General features: G+C 43.0%; 1 protein-coding gene across 4 annotated transcripts in view; it reads left to right on the top strand.

Annotated features, from left to right (window-relative positions):
* STX8 (syntaxin 8) overlaps window positions 1–26939 on the top strand; it is a 135899-nt gene that overhangs the window by 6540 nt on the left and 102420 nt on the right. For all 4 annotated transcript variants that reach the window (XM_077327517.1, XM_077327515.1, XM_077327516.1 and 1 more), the window contains exons 2-6: window positions 1816–1915; window positions 5877–5971; window positions 6559–6669; window positions 20285–20409; window positions 24570–24662. In XM_077327517.1, coding sequence (XP_077183632.1) covers window positions 1816–1915; window positions 5877–5971; window positions 6559–6669; window positions 20285–20409; window positions 24570–24662 — 524 coding nt within the window. The remainder of the gene's footprint in view (window positions 1–1815; window positions 1916–5876; window positions 5972–6558; window positions 6670–20284; window positions 20410–24569; window positions 24663–26939) is intronic.

The raw sequence follows: 26939 nt of genomic DNA, 5'->3' as shown, positions 1-26939 counted from the left end.
GCTTCTCTAGCTCAGCAGAGTAAATTAAGCACTGCTTTGCTTTCTAGAAGTGAAATCAAAACTAATAGAAGGTATGGTTTTGTTTTCACTTGTAGTCTGAAATGGAACACAATTTTAAAGTTAGGTTTTGATTTGATTTGCACCATGGATAGATTGGTCCTTTAATTTAAAAAGTTCCTGGTGGGCAGCTATGCTACTGCTGGCCTGGTCTAACTCAAGCTGCCCTGTAGAGCTAGTTGGCTTGGACCTGTCTATGGCACATTGTTGGTAGGGCAAGGGTCCCCAGCATAGTGCCCATGGGCACCACAGTGCCTGCTGATGCCTTTCTTGAAGCCTGCCAAGAATTTTTACGAAGTAGGCAGGGCTTTGTCCCGGCAGGACTTCTTACTGGTTGTGACTGCCAATACAGCACATCAGCCTTCATTGTGTGACTGAATGTAAGCTGTATGTTTGAAAGAAAATGTATGAAATGTTTGCATATTGCATATTAAACATGTTCATTTTGAAAGCCTTGCTATTAAAGCATCTGCCTGAAATGTTGAAGTATTGTGCACGACCTGACTCCCTGGCATTTTATGGTTGGCTTTGCTTCATGTGGCAGCCATTTTCTGTTTGTGCCACCACACTGTGTCAGAATTCCAAAGGTGCTCACAGGTTTCAGAAGGTTGGGGATTCCTATCCTAGGTGATTTCAGCAGGTCGCTCTGCCATTGACTTGCGCAGCCAATCAGCTGAATGTATAGATTGATTTTTGGCTTTGATTATTGTGTGTTTCACACCTCTTCTCCCATTTTTAAATTAACAGTGCTGTGCATGTCTCACACTCTGTCACATTTCATAGGGATAATCAATGAAAAATATTGCTTATGACTGAACCAACTTTGCCTGATATTGAATCAGTATCCATTCATTATTCAAACAACCCCTATCCCCGCAGTAAAAGTTATTAGTATTTTCAGAAAATGACAACTTTCTGTCCAAAAAATAAAGCCATGAAAAAATTTCTACCCCAGATGAAAGCCTTATTTTGTGTATGAATAACCAGGCTTTTTAACTTTCATAAAATATAGCTATAATAATAGAGAATCAAGCTTGGCTGTCTACAGGGGATTGTGGGAGAGGGGACAGTTTGGAAATCTTTCTCCCCTTCCAGGATTCATTAAACTGTCAAGAACAAGCGGAAAGTTTCCCTCCTTTTTTCTTCTTTAACTGATACTTAACTATGGTACTTTTAACATTCCTTCCTTGAGCTCAATTAGTTTTTATCAGGCCTTTAAAAAGGGTCCTCTTTTCTTGCATTCCTGAGCACAGGGACAGAGTAGGTGATCACACTTTCTGCTGATGTTCTGAAGGGGAACTTGAAAATTGTGAAGGGGTGGTGTGTGCTTCTGTACACAGCACGCACATATCAAATGGAGCCACAGCCAGTTGTTTCATGCTTATGTTTCTGCATTTTTTATAGTGCTACTTCCCCTTCCCTCTGCTTGTTGCTTAGCAAATTATATTATTATCCTAGAAATGTTGTAATAGGTAGAAGTGCTTCCGGGCTGCATGTCTTGTAATGTCGACACTATAGTAATTGAAGTCTTGGTTTCTGTAAGGGTTGCATGCGCTGATGACTTCTTGAGCTGTGCTCAGAAGCTGGAAAGAGGCTGTCTTTGGCTTCTTCATGTGGCTGTAGACCACTGACAAAAATGGAAATTGAATAATGTTTTTGTGATCAGCAGAGATGATAGATGAAAAACGTGTATTAATATCTTATACATAGACAAGAAGTATGTGCATTATACATAAATATATATGTTTTATGTTATAGGTTGTCGATGTATGATTCCACTTACCTGATTGCCCAAGAAATTGCTGAAAAAATTCAAGAACACAACAGATGTCAGAGAAATGGGGAAAGTACTATTAAGGTACTGAAGCATATCTTCTCCCTGTCCTTATAGTCTGTCATCTTTAAGATTAGGCAAGAGCATTCCCCTTGGCATGTATCATTTGGGTGATAGATTCAATCAACTAGTCCATAGAAGAGGCGTTCTAGAATGACAACTATGGAACTCCTATATCTTACAGATTGTCAAACTTGGGTATTTTTATGTAGTTAGTTATACGTCCTTAGACCAGAAATCAAACACATCCTTATCCAAGGTTCCTCTATATATTTATGAAACAGCCTGGGGGGTAGAATGTGTCCGGCTGTCCAAGTTGGAATAGGGCCAATAAGGGTGCAGTCAGCAATGCTGCCCCAAACAGAGAGAGCTGCCCCAAACTGCACACCAGCCCTGCTTCCCTCCTAAGAATGAGCCCTCATTACCTTCTGTGCCTCCTGCTGCGAGGCACACCAAGACACGCAGAGAGAGAGAGAGAGAGAGATGCACCTCCTGGTGTCCTCTGGGTCCTAGCATGCATTGCATTCCTGCTTGCAATGGGCTTTCTTGCTAGTAAAGGATAAAAACAAAATGCTGGTGATGCTCAAGAATTTGAAACAGTTTATGGATGTATTAAAATTAAGCTAAAAGATACCATTATGAAAAAATTAACAGGGAGAAAATAAATGTTTAAGAGAATAAAAATTCAGAACTTGAGTATTTTTGAACTGATCCAGGAATTTGGGGTTTTTAAGAGTTTAGCGTTATACAGGATAAAGTGGATTTCAACCTTTCATGTGATTTTATTAATTTCTGCTGTTAAAAATAACAAAAGCTGAAAAATCTTTTTCGCTTTCTGTAGAAGGAGAGGAGTAAGATTTGATTAATATTTTGGAAGCCAGGGTGCCCTGCATCGTGGTTTGAGAGCAGTTGTTCTGGGTAAAGAGTTCAACTACTTTTTGACACACATTGTTCTCTTTGTAAAGAGACAACATGCTAGATTGACTCACGTGGTATTATTCTCTTTCTATGATCTGTTTATATGCTTATACAGTGGGTGGAATTGAAAAGGAAATGATTATGCTTGAAACATTCTAGCCTTTTACCAAGTTGTTTTTATTTTAATTTATTTTTTAAAATTAGCTATCTGGACTCCAGGAACCAGATTTGTGTGTTTTTACAGATCTACCAGTTAGGTATGTGGGATTTTTTTGGCCCTGCTTGGAAATTGAATAGTGGGCTGTGTCCTAGCTTATACATGGAAAGAGCCGGCTCTTGATGGAACCTCTGTCCAGGAATGTGGATATAATACTTTCTTCCTGCAATAGTATTTTTAATTTTGTTTGCTGCAACAGCAAGCAACAACTGCACCAGCACACAAATCTCTGCTGGGGCAGGAAAAAACTTCAAAATTCTGTGGTGTTATACCATCATATGGGCAACTTGAGCTTTGCTTAACATTTTTATAATTCTGATTCAAAGAATCTCCCCCATGAACCTCCCCCATGAACAAGGAGAACTGAGAAGGCAAGGTGAGATGCCCTCTTAACTTAGTACTGCTTCACATTTTCCCTGCAGTTAACTTTGGGATGGGTACCCTAGCAAAAACACAGAATGAAGGCTGTGATAGATGTCCTTCAACACGTGTCCATGCATGTCTTGAGAGATCCTACTGTGCTTGCTGAAGCATGTGTACAAGCGTGTAAGAATGCATGTTTACCATTTATGTACATGCTTCAGGAGACATTGGCAAACATTCATACAGCAGACATGCTGGCAGCGTAAAATGTAAGGCTGCCTTTTGATCCAGGCACCTGGAATTGGCACTATTGGCTACAAAGCCCCTTTTTTGTTGGTTGTTTCCCAGTTCTTTTGCTGAGGGACATTTCCAGAATAGGTTAATGATTTCTCAAGGGTCTCCTTGCCTTTCTCATTCTCTCTACTTCGAGTGCCTGATGGTATAAAAAGGAATCTGGAGGTACTGCAAGGTGCTTGTGTCGTATCAGAGGCACCTCATACTTGCCCACATGTTTCCTGTACTGTACAAGTAGTGGTTTGTGTTATGAAACATGTTGCTCAGCTGATGAATGATACTATGAAGGAAATTTTCCGTATTTTCATGTGATAGTACACTTGAAGACATTTGCTCAGTGTGCAAGTGGGAAGCAAGTATTTGAGTCCAGTGTAAACAGACTTCTCACAATGGCAGTATTTATTGCCATAACAACTGATGTTATGGGCTGATGTTAAAACTGCAGATCAGTCATGTTGTCTGTGGCTAGGAAGAGTTTTAATGGAGAGAAATGTTCTTCCCCCATAGGGGCCAAGTAGGGAAAATGTGAACAATATCTTGTTTTTGTAGGATTTACACTGCTTTTGTGCACTCATGATGAGAAAAGTGGCTGATTCTCTTTCCACTAGAACTTGGGACTGTGGAGCTGAGTGTGATCTGTTTTAGCTCGTTATTGTTTTGAATCAAATGTCTACATAATTGAGATGTCTACATAATTGAGATGTTGAGCTACGGAATACTGATTGGGCACTGGAACAATTGGTTCAGAAAGAGTTGTAGTCTGGGAAAGGTTTTATGGGTAGATACTGTTGCTTCATTATCTTAGATTATAGTGACATGAGATTTTGAGGATCTCATGGTCAGTGAACTCCAACATATTAACCGGGATGATTGTCAGTTTTATGCACAATTTGCTGGTCTTTGGCTTCCAGAGGATCACAGCAAGGGAGCTGCTTTGTTGTTTATGAAACCTTGACCCCAAATCAGGAGGTCTGGAAATTATTTTGCTCCAGGTTCACCACAAGCTTATTGTGTGGAGTGGGCAAGATGTACGCCCCTCGTAGTTGTGTTCCAATTCCAAGACAAACAGCTGTTCATGCCAGGAGGCATGGCCTGGCTATCTGAGGCCTGCAAAGGTCCTGTGATATCATCACAAGAGCTAATGGGTTCTCTTTAATTAGACTTGATTAAGTTTGTTGCTAGATTCAGAATGGGAAATGTTATCTGAGTGGCCTTTTCTAAACTCCTGGGCTTCAGATTTTTCCTTTTCCAATATATTTTGCTTTTGAACTGTTTAAGAAATGCTATTGCCACATAGAAAGGCAGGAGCTGGATCAGCAGGCAATTGCCAATTTATGGACAAAATGTGTTCTGCGAGTAACTTAGCATGTGAACTTATGTGCACTGTTATATATAGCTTATATATATATGTATACTGCCAAGTTTTTGTTTTCTGCTATGAAAATACAAGCTGAATTAACATATCATATGTAAATGCTAGGTTTAAAAAATTGATTTGTGGTTATGGATCAGGATGCATATTTATTTTATTTATTTATTATCTGATTTTAACTCATCACTCCCATGCAGGACAGCTCGTGGTGGGCAACTGTCATAAAAACCACACAATAAAATCCCCTTAAACCAGCCTTTTAAAATCTCTTAATTGTGGAGGAGCTCCTGAAATAATTTTTCAGCCTTCGAGGAGCCCCAGAAGTGATGTCAGCTGGCCATACCTCCCTGCCACATGTCACCAGAAGTGACATTATCACCTGCAATAAGAAGCTGTCTTGAGGAGGACTGAAGGGGCAAGAGAAAGGAAGTGGTTTTTTGGGGGGGGAAGACATGCAGATTCTGCCCCTTCCCAGGCAGAGAAACCACAAGAGGACTTACGTTCAGGAGGCGGACCAATGAAAGCAGCCAGTTCACTAGCTTGTGGCTGAGTCCATTAAGGCAGGAAGGGGAGAACTGCAAACTCCCTCTGGAACTCCTGCAGTCAGTGCCAGCAGCAATTGGGATTTTTGTGGGTTATTAATAATTGATATTTGCAATTGGGATTTTTGTGGGGTTTTTTTAAATAATTGATTTGTGTTTGTATAGCTTGTAGGCTTGCTACTGCTGCTGTTGTCTACATGTTTTTTGGGGGGGGATGGTCTGATCATTGCAGTTCTGATAAACGATGCTTGCTTTTCCCTTCTGCATTGTCTCCCTTAGCTCAGTGTTGCCATCAAGTCACTACTGCAGAATCTCAAAGAAAAGACTGATCACCTGAAGGACCTGCTCTTGCGCTCAGTATCAACATGTCAGATGTATCCCTTTAAACTGCTGACGTCCTGCTGTTGCAGGACTGACTGCAATTTTCTGTGTTTGGAAGGCAACCTGACCTTTTTTAGTTCCTTTAAGATTCCAAACAAGTATCAAAATGTGTGTAGTTTTCATTTAATGTTCTTTGTTTGGGCTACTGCAGCACCTTTAACTGAATGGGCTGGTACAACTGCTAGGTTCAAATGGGGGCTAGTACAACTCCAGCTAGGTCCCATTTCCTACATCCAGTGGGTATCAGCTTAGAAGTTGTGCCCAAGTGACTCTGTTACGCAGGTATGTTTAGAGCAGGTGTCAGTTAAGAACTGAAGGGTTGTTACAACTTTTGCCCTTGTGCTGCTCACTCTATAAAGTGTGTTAGGTTAGCTATATAGATTTATAAAAGAAGGCAGGAATCGTGAGTATTTTTGCTTGCGTTTCCCAAGTTGGTGCTGACTGGTGAATGTACAGGGAATTCTTGCTGATTGTAGCACTCCTAACTGACTTGACTGCTTATTCTAGTACTGGAAAAATGTGGGTTATAGACATTTTCACATTTTACTTCTGAGAATCGACCTTAACCCAGTTGTTGTAGAACACAACATGAAGGAGATAGACGGCAGAATTTACTGGATGATCTTCTCACACGACATGGACGACTTCAAGCATCTTTCAGGAATGAAAGCACAGAGCCAGATGTGATAAGGTTTGGCATTGCTACTTTTAAATAAGCAGTATGGGAGAGAGTAGTTGTATCATCAGAATGTCTCTGAAGCGCTTCTGTGCCTATACAGTTCATGTTTTCATGTATAGTGTCTTCTGTGTGATCGGTTTCACTGTGCACAATGACTGTCATCTTCATGTTCCTGTAAGCATTCAGTGCTGAACATAGCGTCGCAGAGGCAGGCAATGGCAAACCACCCTGGAACATCCCTTGCCTGGCTGCCAGACAATCCTAGGATTTCCTGACCACACTACACATGCCATATGATAAATAATAATAAAATGATAGTAGTTATTTTAGGCTTTTTATTATGATTGTCTGTAATGTAACCTTTAGTACAATAAGGTAATATAATAAATTACAAAGCTAGTTTCTCCTAGAATTCTTGCCAAGAGTTGTTTTTTATACCCCACTTTCACTACCTGAAGGAGTTTCAAAGTGGCTTACCGTTGACTCCCCTTTCCTTCGTTTCCCCACAATAGACATCCTGTGAGGTAGGTGGAGCTGAGAGAGCTCTGAGAGAACTTTGACTGCCTAAGGTCACCCAGATAGCTACATGTGGAGGTGTGTGGAAATCAAACCCAGCTGTGCAGATTAGAGTCTTCCCTTTTAACAGGTCACCCTGCTTGGCTTCTGAGATATGACGAGATCCAGCTTGCCTTGGCTCTACAGGTCAGGGTAAAATAATTACTATCTGAATGCTTCAGAACCAGTATGGTATAAGACTAAAACTAGCAAGACCCAAATCCTCACTCATCCTTGAAGTTTCCTGGATAATATTTGACTTGTTACACTTCGTCAACTTGCAGGGTAATTTGCTTGCAGGGTAATTTGGAAGAGGAAGAATATAGCAAAGCTAGGTAAGTGACGGGCACTGAAAGCATATAAAGCAGAATTTCAAATCAGGGCACCCAAGAAAGGAGTGGGGGGAGATGTATGGAACTGATGCTATTCTTCTGTATTGTTAGAGCATTAGAGAAAAGGGATTGAAGAGGTATCAGTCCAGAGACTGTATGCCTTTTGGAATTCTGCAGTAGTACTTTCCTTCCATGGAGTTTCAAAGCTGTCTAAATCCAGAAGGAATGGAAAACTGTGCCCTTGGAGAGCTGGTCATTGAAGTCCCAGGGAAAATTCCTTCTTTCTGCTGCCTGGAGGGCTGCATCTCTCTGATTTTACCCCAGAGGCTCCTCAGTCCCATTTTTTCTGCCTCCATGAGATGGTTGCTGACAGCTCTTCCTATATATGCAGCCACCACTGAGCTCCGCAGCTTCTGCTTCAGCCAGCTATGTGTCAGTATATGGCAGTCAAGTATTGATCATACAGCCAATGCTATAAACGTATGTCAATGCAATGGATTCCAGGGGCATGTCCAGGCATGTAAGGGCATGTAAGGGCTTGTCTCTAGTTGTCAGCCTGAGTCTCCATAGGAATGCATTGGGATGATGCAATAAGGTGTTGCACCTGTGGCTAATTACCTGAGTGAGTCAGCACTGTTGTGATTGGCTGTTAAACTGTATATATGACATATGCACTGTGTTATTCTGTCTGCCTTCTTCATTGAGAACTAAGCAGGACATTCTGAAACTCCGCTGAATGTATTGCTGGATGCTGGATGTAAATAAATCACTGTAAATAATTTGCAACAACTTGGCTGTGTTGGTGAGTGATCTCTTCTCTGCTGGTGGTTGGACCTCTGTCCAAGTAAACAGCGCAAACTCACAACAGGGTTATGGGCCCAGCACGCTGCGCTAGCGGCCGGAGGCACCACCACTGAGGCTGGAAGAGGAAGAGAACTCAGTTGCCTGGAGTTGGATGAAGGTCTGTGGCTACCGAGAGTGACTTGGAGGACGTGCAGAACGCAGGGAAGTCCAGTGAGTCTGAGGATAGCACAGCGGACCAGGCAAGCAGCAGCGGCTCTCAGGAAAAGGCCGAGGAGGTGAGCAAAGAGGGAATCCAGGCGTCTTGGCTAGACGACAGCATGGCATACGCGGTGAATGCGCAGCTGGTGGATAAGCTCACCTCAACAAACTATAGTGTGTGGGCACTCCGGATGGAGCACTATCTCACACGAGAGGCTCTGTGGGAGTGTGTGTCAGCTCCTCCAGCAGCCCCCACACCAGAAGACGTCAACAAGGACCGGAAAGCCCTGGCGAATATCGTTCTGAGTGTTGCAGATGACCAGCTGATCTTCGTGACTGGCTGTACGACGGCGAAGGCAGCGTGGGACAGCTTGCAGTCGGTATACGTGAGGAGAACGGCAGGGTCCAAGATAGCAACAACAAGGAGGATGTACCGTCTCCGGTTATCTAAGGGAGAGTCGGTGAGAAATCACATCAACACATTGACAGCCTGTTTTCAGCAGCTAGAGAAACAAGGCAAGACGCTCCCAGATGAGGATAAAGTTTACATTCTTCTCTCTTCGTTAAGTGATGACTACAACGTGCTTATCACTTCCTTGGAAAGTCTCGATGCAGACAAGCTGACTCTTGTTTATGTGACGGGTCGTTTGCTCGAGGAACAGGCACGGCAGGACGAGATAAGAACGGTTTCCCCTGGCACCGGAGGTGTTAAAAGCGAGCAGCAGAGAATCAACGGCTGCGACAGCGTTCCAGAGTTTAGCTCTGGGAGAAAACAACGGCAGAGCCAGGAACAATGTGTTTACAAGGTCCGACGTTGTTATGGTTGTGGCTCTAAGGAACATTTAAAAGCGAATTGCCCGAACAATAGCAAAAAGGCTAAGGGTAAGGATTGTTTGAAGAGGCAGGGAGCATCTTTGGTGGTAACTGGGGGTGGTGGTGTTGCTGGGATTTGGTTACTTGATTCAGGAGCCAGCCAGCATTTCTGTGCAGACAAAAAGCTCTTGAAGTCTGTACAGCCTTCCACTCTCAAACATGTAAACTTAGCGGACGGCAGCAGTTCTATAGTCAGCTGCCAGGGTAGTGTAGAATTTTCTGCCCTGGGGTGTGTGTTTGATCACGTTATGCATGTACCCTCGCTTGAAAATAACCTTCTTAGTGTATCCTCATTGGCTAAGCAGGGTTTCACTGTTCAGTTCTTTGGGGACAGGTGTACCATAAGCAAGGGTGATAAAACTCTGGTACAAGGAGAGATGCATAATGATGTTTACAGGATTGTAAATGAGTCTGCTAAAGCACAAGCGGTCCTGAACAAAAATCCCCATGAGAATTGTATCCACCTTCTTCATAGGCGCCTAGGCCACGCCAGTTTCAATGTCATAAACAAAACACTGGCTATGTTAGGCAGGGATGATGTACAAAAATGTGATGCGTTTTTAGACTGTGACATCTGTAAACAAACCAAATCTAAAGCTTTCCCCGTAGCCAAAAAGAGCTCTAGAATGACAGTAAGAGCCTTGGAACTAGTGCACTGTGACGTTATCGGCCCTTATCAGCCTAGTTTATCAAAAAACCGTTTCGCGGTCATTTACACTGATGACTATAGCAGATTCAGCTGGGTGTATATATTGAAACATAAATCCGAGGTGTTTCAGACCACCAAATATTGGCTTAAAAGGGTTGAAAAGCAACTGGGTTTGGAAATGGCTGCATTCCAAACAGACATGGGAGGCGAATTTATGTCACTAGAGTTCACAAAGTGGCTTAAGGTCAAAGGTATAGAGCATAGGGTGGCAAATGTGGCAACCCCACAAGAAAACGGGCTGGCTGAGAGACGTGGGGCAGTCCTACAAACCATGATGTTATCAATGATAAAGGACTCAGGGTTAAACATGGGGTATTGGGCTGAAGCATTAAAAAATGCATGCTATGTGGTAAACCGTCTATGGATGAGCAGTATACAAAATATACCGTACAGGGTTTTATACTCCAAAAACCCAGACCTAGACCATCTGCGGGTATTTGGCACCAAAGCCTGGGTAAATGTACCACTAACAAAACGTAGAAAAGGGAAGGACAGAGCTCAGAAGCTAACCTTTCTGGGTTACCAAAACAGTATGAAAAGCTATCGGTTTCTAAACCAAAATAATTCCTTGAGCTTCAGTCGCTCAGCTGGTTTTTGTGAAAGTGAGGGCTGGCCAAGGATTCATGCAAATGATTTCCCTGGTAAGGTATCTCTCCCACTAACAGATGGCTCTGAAGGCCAAACTGAAATCAAGCAAGAGGTTACTCCCTCGTCTCCTGCTGACAGGCAAGATTCTGCTCAAGCAGAAGGAGGTGAAAGAGTGCTTCCTAGGGTGTCAGAGCGTACCACAAAAGGAAAACCACCTCAGAGGTACGGTTATATCAATAACGTCTATGCTGAACCAGAGAATTATGAAGCAGTCATGTCTCTGGACAAGTCTGAGAGAGAGGCCTGGGTTCAGGCAATGGAGACTGAGTACAAATCTTTAATTGAAAATGAAGTGTTTACTTCTATGTGTTTGCCAGCAGGGGAAAAGGTGATATCTTGTAGATGGATTTACAAGCTCAAACGGTTAGCAGACGGCACAATCCTAAGAAAAGCCCGTCTGGTCGCTCGTGGTTTTAGTCAATGTAAACACTTAGACTATGACCAGACATTTGCCAGCACATTACGTGCAGAAACGCTAAGAGTGGCATTGCTAAAGGCAAGCCAAAATCGAATGAGAATACACCATGCAGATTTTGTTACTGCTTACTTGAATGCAAGGGTAACAGAAAACTTATTTATGACCCAGATCCCTGGTTTTGAAGGGGAAGACAAACACAAGGTCTTAAAAATAAACAAGGCGTTGTATGGACTTCATCAATCAGCATTTTTATGGAGAAAATGTCTTGATGAGGCACTACTCAGTGTTGGTTTCAAACAATGGATAGGTGACGTATGCATGTTGTTTGGGTCTAATTGCTATTTGCTGTGTTTCGTGGATGATTTAGCATTTCTGTACAACACAGAGCAACAAGTTGATTGGTTTGTGAAAACAACAGAACAACTATTTAAGGTCAAGCATCTGGGCGATGTGGAGCATTACCTAGGTGTTGACATATCCCAGGATGGCCAGGGTGGCTATGAAATGTTCCAAGGGAAGAAAATACTAAAGTTACTGGAGAGGTTTAACATGTTGGAAGCAAAGGCTGTAAATTCTCCAATAACCACTAGCTATCTAAAAGACCCAGAGGGTGCAATGTTGGAAGATGTGACAACCTTCCAATCGCTTGTGAGATCTTTGCTATATATTGCTACTTGGTGTAGGCCAGATATATACTATAACACTCATTTGTTGTGTCAGCGATGTTCATGTCCAACAATGAGAGACTGGGTGGCAGCAAAACGCATACTTAGATATCTTAAAGGTACGGTACACCTTAAGCTATCTCTAAGTGTGGATAATGATCCAAGGGTGTGGGCATTTAGTGATGCAAGTTGGGGTGACCTCAATGGGAAATCCACATCAGGGATTGCAATTTATGTGTCTGGTGCTCTAATAATTTGGAAAGCATTGAAACAATCACATGTGGCCACAAGTACATGTGAGGCTGAGTTTTCTGCTTTAAGTGAATTGTGCTTACAGGTTGAATGGTTAAATCAAGTCTTAACAGATTTTGACATTAATGCACCATTGCCAATAAAGGTGTATTGTGACAGTACGGCAGCAACCCAGCTGGCTGTTGACAAAGGGATAAAATCCCGCAGTAAACATATAACCATTCGTTACCAGAATGTAAGAGAAGCTGTAAAGAAGAACTTAGTAACATTGGAACATTGTAAATCAGAAAACAATGTAGCAGATATCTTTACAAAGGCGCTAAGTGTGGATAGATTTATCCAACTGTGCAAAGCCTTGCGCATGGTGGCTGAAGGGGAAAGTGACACATCCAGGAATGATCAATACATGCCTGAGGAGGTGTGTCAGTATATGGCAGTCAAGTATTGATCATACAGCCAATGCTATAAACGTATGTCAATGCAATGGATTCCAGGGGCATGTCCAGGCATGTAAGGGCTTGTCTCTAGTTGTCAGCCTGAGTCTCCATAGGAATGCATTGGGATGATGCAATAAGGTGTTGCACCTGTGGCTAATTACCTGAGTGAGTCAGCACTGTTGTGATTGGCTGTTAAACTGTATATATGACATATGCACTGTGTTATTCTGTCTGCCTTCTTCATTGAGAACTAAGCAGGACATTCTGAAACTCCGCTGAATGTATTGCTGGATGCTGGATGTAAATAAATCACTGTAAATAATTTGCAACAACTTGGCTGTGTTGGTGAGTGATCTCTTCTCTGCTGGTGGTTGGACCTCTGTCCAAGTAAACAGCGCAAACTCACAACACTATGCTGCCTGGAACCAGCAGCCCTGGCTCATCATTCTTCAGCCCGGGTGGGCCTACACAGCTTTAGGCATGCTGCAGTGGCCAGGGATGATGCGCTGCAACTATCTGAGCAGTAGGGGGCAGAGGCACTTTCTGCTCTAGCAACTCTGCAAGCGTGCCCATGTCTCATTTGATCAGTTGTGTCTCAAGGCAGTTGCCAGGGCAATAACTCTTCTAGCTGTGCTACTGTTTTGAATGGTGACCTCCTCGCTTCTAAGTGGAATCCCTTCCTGCCAGGAATCCCTTCCTGCCGAGGTAGGAGGTACAAGAGCAAGGGGAAGAAGAGCAGGGCTTTTTATCCATCACTATCCAAAGGAGTCCCAAAGCAGTTTACAAACACTTTTCCCTTCCTCTCCCCCCAACAGGCACCCTGCGAGGGAGGTGAGACTGCTGGAGCTCTGAGAGAACCAAAAGAGGAGGGAGCAGGGGGGGCAGGGGAGTGGGGGATCCAATCCAGTTTAGAGGCTGTTGCTCTTTAACCATGACACCACACTGGCTCTCAGCCATTTTGCAGGGCTGTTTTTGAATTGCAGTCTAGTCCTGTTGGATAATAATTATTAATGTTATTATTATTATTATTATTTATATCCCACCCTTTCAGTGCTCAGGGCAGATTACAACCTTAAAAATATATGCAAAGTTAAAACATTCTAAGTTTGCCGGTCATGCTCTCGGCCAAGTCCCAGCTGAGGGAGATATGGAGTAGGTTTGGGAATAGACTGTTAGAAGTGAGCAGATGTAGCAGTGGCCAGGCAAACTGGTACATATCTTTACGTGACAGTTGCATATTGTAGCCACACATTTTTGCCTAATATTGTGACCTACATATTAAAATTTTTGTTGCTTGCCCTCAGTGAAATTAATGTAAAGGAGCAGAAGTTTTTATATTGTCTGTTTGGATTTTGCGAAGCAATCCCATTCTTTAGTCGCCTACATAGAAGATAGATATAGTTAAAACACGTAGATATAATCTAGATATTTTACAGAAAGCAAATAGGTTGCCAGGAGCAGAACTGCAGAAGAGCATCTAATCCATTAATTGTTTTATGGCCTCGTAATCCCCTGGGGAGCCTTGCAAATCCTTCTAACACTCCTGCGTGCTGGATTTTGCATTCAGCCAGTCTAACAGAGCGTGGAAAATCAGTCAGGCAACGGCTTCCATGTGGACGGATTATCTTAGCTGAGATGCTGTTTAGTGCATGCACTAGCAAGAGCATAAACTGAGTCAATGAAATGCTTCCTTGGGAAGCTGCTCCTCTGGAAGACTGGGAGATTTTGCCACCAGAGGGAGCATACATGGTCTGGCATATACCTCTGTGGCTGAACCTACAGATAAAAGGCCATACCCAAAATGAGATTCTTTAAATTGGAAGTTCTTAAAAAGTCCCCTCCTCTATTTGATCTCCAGAGCCAAAAGTAAGCGGAACACTAGACCAGACACTAGGCAGGGTTGGTAGCATAAGGGCTAGAGGGTGCTGGGAGCTGGCAAGCTGGCATTCTCTGTCAAAAAGATGGTAGTGATGGCTTACATTCACCAGTTAAGACATGTTAATGCTGCAATTCTTTTATTCAAAAAAATGCACACACAGCATAAAGCTATTTCAGCTTTATTTTTTTTTGGGGGGGAGGGGTAACTGCATCATATTTCTTTACCTTCTCCCTGTTTTTAAAGGATACTGCTGTTTCTGAACTTTGCCATTATTGCATATTCTGTAATATAAAGTAAACTTTCATTCCTTTCTTGTGGTATGTGTCATTGTTTATTTGAATAGTAGCAGATCTTGGATGGATATCAGTTGAAGGTGCCAGGGACAAATGAGTGGCAAAGAGGAGGAGAAGAGAGGATGAATGCTTTGCTCCTTGTAACCGTTTCCTATTTCAGCTAACATTTGGACTCTGGAGATCTGTGGATCAGCATCAAATGAGGGAATCCTTATGACCTTGGCTTATAATAATAAATTAAACCTTGTTCACCTAAATCCAATTATGGTTCTGCATATTTCCATAATTTCCTCTTTGGAGTGCTAAAAGCTTATGGACCTAAGATTTGTGTTTGCTTATGTGTAAATGTTGGTTTATTTTGAATATGTGAACACGCAGTTCCTATCAGTATGGGGGTGCCATTTTATTTACCTAATCTGATGCATATCCTTCAGTCTCACAAGTCTCTTAAAACTCTCCCCCACTGTCATCTCCTTCGTTAACCTTCTTGCATCAGTGATCACATGTCTTATTGTCCTAACTGTGCAAAGGAATTGTGAAGGCATTCTCGAAATTAATCTCTGTTTATGTTTGCTAAATTGACGTCCTTTGATATGTGCTTTCATGTCAGTTCTCTTGGTGTGATACCGTGGTCTTAGTATCCGTAATTCTTATTTTAAGTGACAACTTGAGCCAGGATGCAGGTCAGGGCATTGTTTTATATGGCACCAAAGTAGTTTACTTTCCAGTATTGTAAGCCTTAATTAGGAGACAGATCTCAATATCCAAAAACCGATGCTGTTAGCATGCCTTCTTGAACATGGTTATTTCTCTGGACCCAAAACGTTTTTCTTCAGTTTGTTCGCAGTTAACTATGCAGTTTTCAAGGGTCTTCCATTGCAATTATTCAGCCGTGCAGGAATCCCGAATGCAGGATCTTGCACCCCGAATGTTAAAAGCACACAACTCCCCTTATACCCCTGATGTCAAAGAAAGAGGCAACTCCTTTGGAGGTGATCTGTTAAATTGCTTAACATGTACATTACAATAGCAATGTGGGACTTTTTATTATTACATGTTTGTGTTCAAAGGATTTATTCTATTCCGAACATTTGCTGGAGGAAGGTGGCAACATTGATAATGTCATTTGCTTGTCAAGTAAAATGGTACCGAATGCTGATTAGTCAAACTGCCAGTGCAAAACAGTTTCATAGCTTGTTTAGACCTAGGCAGTTGATAAGTTTGATTCTCTGAAGCAGTTGTACTGCAAGGACTGGAAAGATGCAGGCTGCTATATCGTTAAAGGGACAGTTTCCACCTTGGTGACAGGGGGTAAAGAGGCTTTTTGTGAGTTCTCTCTGTTGCTTGCATTAAATGATGCAGATTTTAGCACTAGAGTCCAGCTGACCTCAGAACTCAGGTTCATATGAGTGGAGAGCATCCTTCAGGCATCTGGGATTCAAACCTTTTAAGGCTTCAGAGGTCACAGTTGGCATTCCCTTGCACGCTGAAACAAACTGGAAGCTAGTGTAGTTGACAGAGCACAAATCTGATAGGTTCCTCATGGCAGATTGTGTTAGCCACCCAGATTGACATTTTGTAAGAGGAACACAAAAAACGGTGGAAGAACTTGCCTTTTGCGGCCAGCTATATAAACATAGTGAAAGACAAGAGTGCGATTGAATGGCTTGACTTTCATTAAGTTGTTATCCTTTACTGTATTGAGCTTCCTGAAGCAGCAGCCAGAATAGGAGTCACTATGGGCAAACGAGGAAGAACAGAGACGTTCCCTCCACCTTGGAGAAAGGTTTGCTGCTCCTGGGAGTTTGAATCATTTTAATAACTTAATAATTTAAATGTTTTCAATGATGTAATATGTTTAAATCTGTTGTTTAAGCCATCCAGTTTTAAGCCATCCAGAAGTATAATTATAGAAGTATAATAAATAATTTATTATAGGAGTATACATTTCAGTGCATACATTTCAAACTGGCTACCTTGTTTTCTGCAATTCCCCTGTTGCATCCTAATCTGGTGGCAGCCCCTGAAACAGCGCCTCCAAAGTTAACCAGAGATAACAGAGTGTGTCTGATGATGACTGCCCTGTGATTCACTGTCATGGACAGCCCTGGGTTGTCAGTGAAAGAGGAATCCCTGGAGGGGGAGGAAGACAGCCTGCTCCTAAGCTCCTCTCCCTTGGCAGACTCTTTCAGTAAGGAGGAGTTTCTAGGGCCTCCCCCAAAAGATCCTGAGCCAGCACTGACACTGCCTTCAGTCCTGAAGGCTCCAGAGTGGATCCACCATGGCAAGATCTCCCATAGTCTCCTGAAGCCCCCTAGGAGCAAGAGGAGGAAAAGGGCTAGCGTGGCTTCTCTTCTGCCATGTAAAAGTGGATACACACTTCTCTTCGATGCTTTAGGATGCTTAGGGCTGATCCTGCGTTGAGCAAGGGGTTGGACTAGATGGCCTGTATTGGCCCCTTCCAAATCTATGATTCTATGATTCTATGAAATGCGAAGTGAGACTGATAAATTGCCACAGGAGCTGGGCCCCAGTATTCCTCATGAGTAGAGGAGCTAAGCTTGTGAGGAAAAGCTTAACATGGGCATGTAGAGAAACTCGTGTAAAGTTGCAGCAAATGTGGGATCAAGTTGCCTGCAACCCCGCAGACAATCCTATTAGTTGTCTGATCGGCTTACCTCGTGGGATCTCTGCTAACTGACCTTGTACTGCTTTTGGACTGTGACTCCGGATTGTGTTACTGGCACGAGAACCTTTGTTGGGAGACCTCTTGTGGATCAGATCTTGCTCTCAACCTGGTGTGCAGGGCATTTATGGAACTGTGTTCTACTGACACCTCAAGGCTAGCAATCAGCTGAACATCGATGTGGAACCCTCGCTTGCTGCTGGCAGTGTTGGTTTTAATGGACTTAGACCATAGGATTGTACTGCCCTCTCTCTTGTTTTCTTCACGTTTCTGTGTATACATACATTTTTATGTGCAATGTATGTAGTATAAGTATGCAAGCACTAAACTATTTAAAATCTGTATCCCTGGCTGTTGAGAGGTGACATTCACAGCTTTTGATATCATGGGTGTGCTATGTTGTTATCCACATTGTAGCAGCGGCCACAGCCTCGTCTCGAAAATGGGGAAAGCTGCCTTTGCCCCGTGTGTGTACAACTGGTTTAATTTGGCAGATTTAAGTAGAGGTGCTCAAAACACTTCAGATATCATTACTGTTTTTGGTACCCATTAGGGTAGAAATGTGATTAATCACAGGCCAGTATTATGTGACCTGGCTTTTGTTTAAAAATAGCTGCTGCTGTTGATGGTTTGAAAGCTTGAAAGGCCTGTGTGGTCAGTTGATGGTAAGATGTGGTTGACTAATCTGAGTTGGGAAGTTTAAGAAGAGTTTCCAGTGAAACAATGCATTTGGAAAGATAAGCCGCTATTTGTGAAGAATGGCACAACCCTTAATTATAACCTCCCAACATCTTTTATATTTGGGCACATTGCTTAAGCCTTTTAACTAGTTGAATCTGCTCCCATAATCAAAAGCTGTCTGCGCACTCCACTGTGCTGTGACGATTTCAAAGATTTAAGTGATTAACTTGGCAAAGGCGGTGGGTGGCTAATTGGATAAGCTTTAATCTTCACACCCACCAAAGTAAAACAGAGGAAGATTGGAGGAAAGAGGGAAGCTGGAGGCTATGTTGGGTAAGAAGGCAGCTACCAAACATGTCAGAAAGATTATTGGCAACAGTAGGTCATTTGTTACAACTGTAATTAGAAGCTATAATTAGTTAGTTGCAAGAACTTGGGCCATTACACATTTTGGGAAGTGACAAAGGTCCTGTTTCCTTTAAGATTATGTTTGCTCCCTTTGAAAGTTTGAAGAGCTGCAAGTGCAGATTCTCGGGAAGAGGATTTTTCTTGAAAAGCCCTTCTAGTAGTTTCTGTTTTCATCTTGAAAATTCGGTATGTTGATCCTGAGAAACTTCCCTTAGGAAAGTTTTACAAGTGCTTTTTAAAATAGTTAAGAGGAGGTTTTTTTGTGTGTTTGTTTGGGTTTTTTTGCATTTCACTAGATTAAGCCATTTGGACATGTTATAAATACCTTTTTCACATCCCACGTGAAATGGTGTTTCTTTTGGCACATTATTTTAGATATCTGCAATCTGAGTTTTATTACTCTGTTAATTAGATGTCTCACCCTATTGATTGCATTGATTCACAATATGCAGTGCACTCTGAGTCTCAGTCTGACTATAAGTAGCATGAAGTATAACAACCTCAGTGATATGCACTAATCTTTTTTGAGCATTCTAAAATGGTAAGGATTGTGTCTCAGAAGAGACTGAACAATGAAATGACCTTCAAGTTCTGTCTATCCTTGCAAGTCTATCACTTGGCTTTAAAATACCTCTTTGGAGTGGTCTACCTTTTAGATATCTGGTGATTGCCAGTACAGCGTTTAAAGGAATGTAAGCATTCATTTTATTTACAAAGGAGCCCCAAATAGTTCAGATTTCAGAAGAGCCCAATTCATTGTGACACGTACTATCACAGACAAGGGCCTGCTTCATCAGATGCATGATGTGCATAACTGAGATTGTTTCAGGTGGCTAGCCATCTTAGTCTATAATAGCAGTAGAGTAAAATTCAAGTTCTGTAGCACCTGAAAGACCAACAGAATTTCCCAGTGTATAAGCTTTTGCAAGTCACAGCCTACACCGTTGGATTAGAAGGTTCAGGTGTTCAGTAGAATAGCAAGAAGGCCATCCCTTAATCACCTCAATTACTGGGAGGAGTGTGTGTCAGAAAGTAATAGGATGCAGGTAACTAATCCTGTGGTAAGCGGTTATGTGTAGCACCAGTGCATATGGCTCACTTTTTCCCCTGGAGCTGTAATGCTTTTGATAGTGACAGAATGCCAGCTGTTCTCTATACCTACCTCCTCCTCTCTGCCATTATTCCATATGTGCTGCTAGCAGGATTAGCACTGCAGGAACTGCAGTTGTCACACAAAACTAATGATGGTTACACTAAACCTCACCTTAATGTGCTTCTTCTGTGTCATTTTCCTTGTAGCTTATAGGTTTGGTCTATCACTGGTAGGGAACCTGGTGCCTAAGTGGGCTCTCTGGGCATATCTATCACCCTGAGCATATATATTCACTTGTGCTCTCTGAGTACTACAAAGCCTTCATTCAGACTTGCAGATTTTATTTTCTCTCTCTTTCTCTGTGTCCTACGCCCCAAAAGATGAGAAAAAAGTGGTGTCATTTAAGTTTTGTCTTGTGAATGCGCTATGAAATTGTCTCTGGCCTTGTATTTCCTTGGTATTGTCAAATTGTGCCACAGGTTTTGCAAGACAAATGTTGTCACTGCGAGTTAAAAAAATTTGGATGGCCCTTCAGAATCTCCCGTATTTTACTGACGTCAGAATTTGCATGGAAGTTCTTGGAGTATGCTTTGTGTTTGCCTGGTATCACACACTGTTGTGAAAAACAAGTGCCAGCTAAACTGTTATCACTTTAAATTACTTCTTAAAATTTCTTCCCCTTTGAAATGTTCTTAGGTCCAGCCTAATGACAGGAGGAGTCAAACGAGGTGCAACAAACCCGTGGCTTGTGGAAGAGCCTGAGGAAACGAGGGGCCTTGGCTTTGCTGATATCCAGCAGCAGCAACGGAGAATCATAGAAGGTGAAACCTTTTCTTTTTGGTCCACTCAGTTCTCTTCCAGCAGCTGCACAAAACTCCTGTCTGATACCATGTTCCTTTGAAAGTGATCTGGATAAGAATGTCTTCCATCAGAGATGCTTCTTTTATTAAACTCGGAGGTATAAACTCCCTGTATTCAAGGTAGTTTGTCCCTGACTATTGAAAATGCCTGAGCACTTAATTAATGGTGTTTTTTTCCCCCTGACTCTGAAGAAGCTTCTCTGTTCAAGTTGCATGGTTGGTATTTACAGATATGTTTGCAGGCAGTGAAAGAACAGCTTGTCAGACTGGAATTCCTTAATAGGCTGAAGTAATTAGGCACTGAGCCCTGCCTGAGTACCAGTGGCATTTTCACTCCTGACTCTTCCACGTCCCCTTAAAAGCATCTGTCTTCTGCATTTTTGGTTCACTTGTAGAACCTTTTGCAGGAACTATTTAGGTTAACGTATGCTAGCTTTCTGTCAAGGGGATGATTTTTTTCTTAATCCAGCCTTGTGCAATTAGGATAAAAATTCTTATTAGCCCAATAAAACTTGTAGACCCCTCTTACCCTGAAACAACCATAGCCTTTGCTTATCCAAGCACATGGTCCTGATAGCTACATACGTATGAGCCAGCGTGGAATAGTGGTTAAGAATGGCATCTTCTAATCTGGAGAGACGCATGCTGCCAGCTGGGTGACTTTGGGCTAGTCACAGTCCTATTAGAGCTGTTCTTGCAAATCAGTTTTCAATGGTCCTCCAGCAGGGCAGTCTCACACATGGGATGAAGCTCCTCTACTAGATTGCACAGTCATGCATCTCCTGTAGGGGAAGGACTTCTTCTGGCATCCTCAGATTTTTTGGCCCTGTCCTTGAAGTAGAACTCCTCTGAGAATGGTGACCCAACAAATAAAAAATTTTATGACGGAAAAGGAAGAAGAGCAAGGTGTGAGGTCCCTTTAATATAGGTGGAGTTGCTTTGCAACCTGTTTGTCAGTGCCCAGGGGTGCTTGTCTTTGGTCTTTAGCTTGGTCAAGTTCAAATGAACAAGGGTTGCGGTATTGTTTAGGCCTCCAGGTAGCCTCTGGAAGAGAAGGAGTCAACGTCATCCAGGATCTGAGGGCGCAGTAGTGGGTTTACCCCTCAATGACAGATGATGACAACGGAGGTGGTGTGGCCTCCATGCCCCAGTGGCCTGGCAGTTTTCATGCCTATAGAGAGCCAGCAGGGACTAGAGAGACAATTGCTTTTAGGTCATGGGGACACTCAGTCAGTCTCTGCCATTTGGCCCAGGGTCCTTGCCAAGGTACTTTCTTCATAGGACCTAAGTGAGGGATTCAGCAGGTGGAAAGCTGCTTTCACCCTACACAGAAAATTCTGTATCCGTGGTGGGAACATTATTATGGTAACAGGCAATACCCTGGCCTGGTTGGCTCTAGCTGGTCTGATATTGTCAGATCTTGAATGCTAAGCAGGACCTCATGGACAACTGTGTTCTTTTTCCCCCAAAGGCCGTCGATGCCTTTTCTAGGCAAACTGCCCTAAGCCTTTGGGGAGGGTGGTATATAAACATAATAAATATATAATAAACAAACTGTTTATTGGTCTGGGGTCTTGATGCAGACAGCTTTCCCAGCAGGAGGCACCGTCCCATCCAAGAAGTGGAGCATCCCAGAGGTAGAACCTTTCAAATTGGATTGCACCCTTCAGATGCAGAGTCTTGGCTTGAAGGCCCGCTCTGGGAGAACTGTAGGAGCAGGGGCCCTGGACTTCAGGGGGTTATACCTCTTCCCTCAGAGAATGTTATAGATGGTGGCATGGTTAGGGGCCCCCAAGCAACAGTGAGTCTTTGGTTTCATGTCCCGTTAAGTCTCTAAGTCAGAGAGATATGGAAGTTTTGCTGGCCAGGCTTGGCCAGCCAAGTCAGTGACCCTACTCTGTTCCTATTCAGAGTTGCTAGAGCTCAGAACCTGGAAGCTGAGCAGATGCAGCTTCTGGGACCAGGTCATAGGCTGGTGGCCTCCAGGACAGGGTGCACTAACAGGAATTATGACTTGATATGGCAGGTTCTTTTGGCAGCAAGGTGTGCCACTATAGGACAGTAAACCAATGAAGGCCTATGGGCAGGAGACCTGTTTGTTTCCTACAGGGGAAAACCCTTGTTGAGGCCCAACATGCTTATTTGGGGCCAGGGATCTGCGGCCAGTTGGAGATGGTGGAGTGTAAGGCTCTTTAAGGGATATACTCAGGGAGGCAGTCTCTCAGATACACTGGGCCCAGACCGCGTATGGCCTTGAAGTTAATTACCAAAACCTTAAGCTTAATCTGGAATTCAACTGGGAGCCAGACAAGTTGTAGGAGTGCCGGCCGGATGTGGGATTTCCATGATGTCTGAGTGAGAATCCTGGCTGCAGCATTCTGCACCAATTGTAGTTTTCAGATCAAGGGTAAGGATAGCCCTGTGTAGAACGACTTGCAGAAGTCCAGTCTAGAGGATCTGGATCACTGTGGCTAGGTATTCTGGGGCCAGATAGGGCGCTAGTAGTTTGGCTTGTCAGAGGTGGTAAAATGCCAGCCATGCTACCTTTGTGACCTGGGCTTCCATTGTAAGGGAAGTGTCCAGGATCACGCCCAGGTTCCTGGTGGAGTGAGTCGCTGAGAGCTGCACACCGTTCAGAATGGGCAGATGTGCTTCCTCGCTTGGACCCTTCTTACCCGGCCACAGGACCTCCGTCTTTGCAGGCTTGAGCTTCAGATGACTCTGCTTGATCCATTTTGTCATTGCTTCCAGGCATCTGGTTAAGGATTCTGGGGGAGAGTCAGGGCCCCTGGTCATCCATCAGGAGGAAGAGCTGGGTGTCATCCACATATTGGTGACAACCCAGCCCAAACCTCCACACCAGCTGAGCCAGAGGGCACATAAAGAAGTTAAATTAGATAGGAGAGAAGACAGCTCCTTGTGGGGCTCCTCATGTAATCTGATGATGGTTAGATATTCCTTCTCCTATCGCTACCCTCTGTCTGTGACCCCAGACGAAGGAAATCAGCCATTTAAGGGCTGTTCCCCATATCCCGGTGTCAGCTTGGTGGTGAGTTAGGAGCTCATGATCGACTGTGTCAAACACTGCTGACAGGTATGAGCAGCGCTGACTCGCCTTGGTCGGAGGTCATCCATCAGGGCGACTAGCTCTGTCTCTACCCCATGGCCAGGCTGGGAGCCTGACTGAAATGGGTCAAGGCCTGAAGTCCTTACCACTGTTTGCAACAAACCTGCTACAGGCAGAGTGTACAAAGAAACTAAATATACTGCACGCATTTTCCCCCTTTTCTTACTTGAAATGATGCTTAAAGCTACAGTTCTCATCAGCCAGCTATTGCTATGTATGTTTTATGCTATTTCAGAGTCTGTTTAGAAAACTTGCAGAGATGTGGTACGTATCAAAGCCATAATCTCCTATTTGTGTTCTAGAAAGCTACACTCATGATAGAAAGTCTTCTGCCCAGAGCTCTGTCAACCATTCCTTTTTTTGCCTTCTTTGCTTTAGCAGCAGTTGGCACATGCCACTTTCTTTCCTGTGCTTCTGAACAATTTTCACTCATTCGCAAATGCAGTTCAAAGTCGGGATTGCAATATCACCAGGAGAACCCCCCCCCCCACATTTGTGGACAAGAATGGTCATGTACAAAAGACTTTATGCAGCAGAAGTCAGTGACTGAGGCGTGAAAATGCCATGTGCTGCTGATTGCAGACTAATGTTGTGGCTGCATTTACTTGTATCTCCCTTTGCTAGCAGTTGGATGATCTCTTCCATGAATACTCAGCTTGAAAAACTCTTTGGATTCCTTGATGCTTGTGTGTAAAACCTTCCTTAGAAAATCAGAATCTTAATCAGGGATGCCCGAATGTACCAGACAACCCAGCACCTTTAGGATTTGGGAATCAGCTGTACTTTGTTCCTGAAGGGTTTGGGACTTAACTAAAGTTTCTCAAAAATAAACTACTCAGCATTTACCCTGGCTGCTTAAGAATGTACAGTTTATCACTTTGAACTTTGCCTTAATGCTTCTGCTCAGCGTATGCAGTTTATTCTTTCTGCCCTGTCACTGTGCAGGATACTATGTGGATGGGATTTTTAATTGATATTTTGTGTTTCTGTACAGAGCAGGATGCTGGTCTTGATGCTCTCTCTTCCATCCTATCTCGGCAAAAGCAGATGGGGCAAGAAATTGGGAATGAACTGGAAGAACAGAATGGTAAGGATAGTAGAAGGAATTAATCTTATGTTACGCGTTGACTTTGTTGCAAGGAAAGGAAGCATGCGACAGCTACTTACGACATAACACATTAGAACTGTCTCCTTTATTAAAAGTGTTAGTGCTTTTCTGACTGTGATGTGTTTACCACATACTTGAATCTTCTTGAGAAGGGTAGCTTGCCGCCGGTTATAACGGGTTTTTATATTGTTTTACTTTTTATGTGTGGTTTTTATGACTGTGACCTGCCACGAGACAATTTCCAATAGCAGTGGGAAACAAACCCAAATAATATAAATAATAAACTATAAATGCAAGAAACTAAATAATAAAGTGCAGGGTTTGTCAGAGCAAGTCTCTCTAAATCAAGAAAGCTACAAGTACACCTTTCCCGTTTTAACTGAACCCAGATAGTTTGCTAGAAGAATTCATTGTTGTCTGACCCATGGAGCCAACAAAGAGGGAAATGGCAACACTTCAAGTAATCAAGCGACAGTGGAGAATCCTTGAGGAGGGGTAGAAAGAGAATTGGCCTCCACACCCTACTGGGGTGGAATCCAACAATAATTTCTGCTAACAGACGGGATTTCTGGCAGCAGGGCTTTTTTACCTTCCCCCTCTCTGTGAGCTAAAAATCCCTCCCCTCCCATTTCTGTTAGCAAAAATTTGCCTCTGGGTCCAACTTAGTATCTAATACTGTATGGCACAGTAAAGTGGCCCTTATGTCAGCATCTCAGAACTTCTCCATATAGCTAATAGACATCCTTGTCTCTGCTTATTGAAAAAGCCACCTGTGTTGTTCTTATGGAGATGATCAAGAGGGAGAGAGAAAGAGAAGGCCAGCTTCACCACCGAGTTCTGGAATAAAAGGTAGCAGGTGTGCCTCTGTGGCAATGTGCCTTTCACTTTTACAATGTGAGGTCCAGTTGGCAGGCTACTTGGCAGCAACAATACTTTCAAGCTTCCACAATAGCTATGTGGTACTTTCCATTCAAGGAGGCAATTTATGTGTGAAGGTATGCATGTGCTGCAGCTAGTTACAATTCCTCTACAAACCAATAGATGGCAGCAGAAGACAGAAAAAAGCACCTTTCCTTACATTTCCCAGGGATTTGTACTGGGCACAAGACAGGCTTTAGATTGCAGAAACTAGAAAGAGAAGTGAAACAAAGCAGAAGCATTCACATGACATGTTCAATAATGCAGAAATGATATAGTATGATGATCATGCTTACATCCACAGACAGTGCATGCTATGCATGGTATCATCCACAATCCCTAACCTTTTACTAAAGCACCTTTCTGAACCATTTTGTTACAATACTACCATCTGCACAAAACAGATTATGTGGAAGACTAGGAGAGTGGAAGTCTTCCCGAACTCATCAGTTAAGCCATTCCACAAACTGGGGGCCATAGCAAAGAATGTGCATGAACAGGGAGTTGATTGGCCCACAGCAGAAAGACAGCAGTTCGGGACCTCTAGCACATCATCCAGGATATTTGGATAAAGGAATATAGAGCTGGACGCCATTAGTATATCATCATCCAGCTACAAAGTTACGCATGAGTTGTCCTACGTATGAATTATTTGTCTTACATAGAGATTAAAAAGTGCAATTTGTGGAATCCACAGAAGGTAGTTTCCACACTGATTGCAGGCAGCTAGTTTCTGATACCGCCATTTGGGTCTGTTCTGTAAGGAGTGATTTGAATCCATCCCATGCACATCCCATTACCTTCTTCTGCCTTCACTTGCCTCAGTAAGATGGCATGATCCATGCTATTTCAGAGTTCATTTAGAAAAACTGCAGAGATGTGGTACGTATAAAAGCCATAATCTCCTATATGTGTTCCAATTGTATCAAATTTGTATTAAATTGTATCAAAACGTGTGGAAACAAAGTGTGGGGGAGGGGAAGAGTACCTAAACATACCTCCCAGTCGTTTCCCCCCCCCCCTTTCATGGTTTAACACCTGTAAATATTTCTTCCAGGAAATATTTATAGGGAAAAAATTGAGTTCTGCTACCTAAACCACATGTATCTAACTAAACTTAATCAACACTCAGTAATTACAAGTCTGTCTGTGGTATTCCTCAGGGTGGCAGCAGAGGACAGCTGTCTTTCTGGCTGAGTATCAGAAAGCCTCTCCTTTCCCCAGCAACATCCGCTGACTTCTCTTCCCCCTCCCACTTTGCCTAGAGTAGGGCTTTTCTTTTTTTTACCCTTTCCATTTTTCTTCACCTGCCCTTTCCCATTTTCTGACTGACTTCTT

This window comes from Paroedura picta, chromosome 3 (assembly GCF_049243985.1).
Source record: "Paroedura picta isolate Pp20150507F chromosome 3, Ppicta_v3.0, whole genome shotgun sequence".
NCBI classification, from domain to species: Eukaryota; Metazoa; Chordata; class Lepidosauria; order Squamata; family Gekkonidae; genus Paroedura; species Paroedura picta.
The sequence above is the reverse complement of the archived record's forward strand: the minus strand, read 5'-3'. Positions and strand labels throughout refer to the sequence as shown.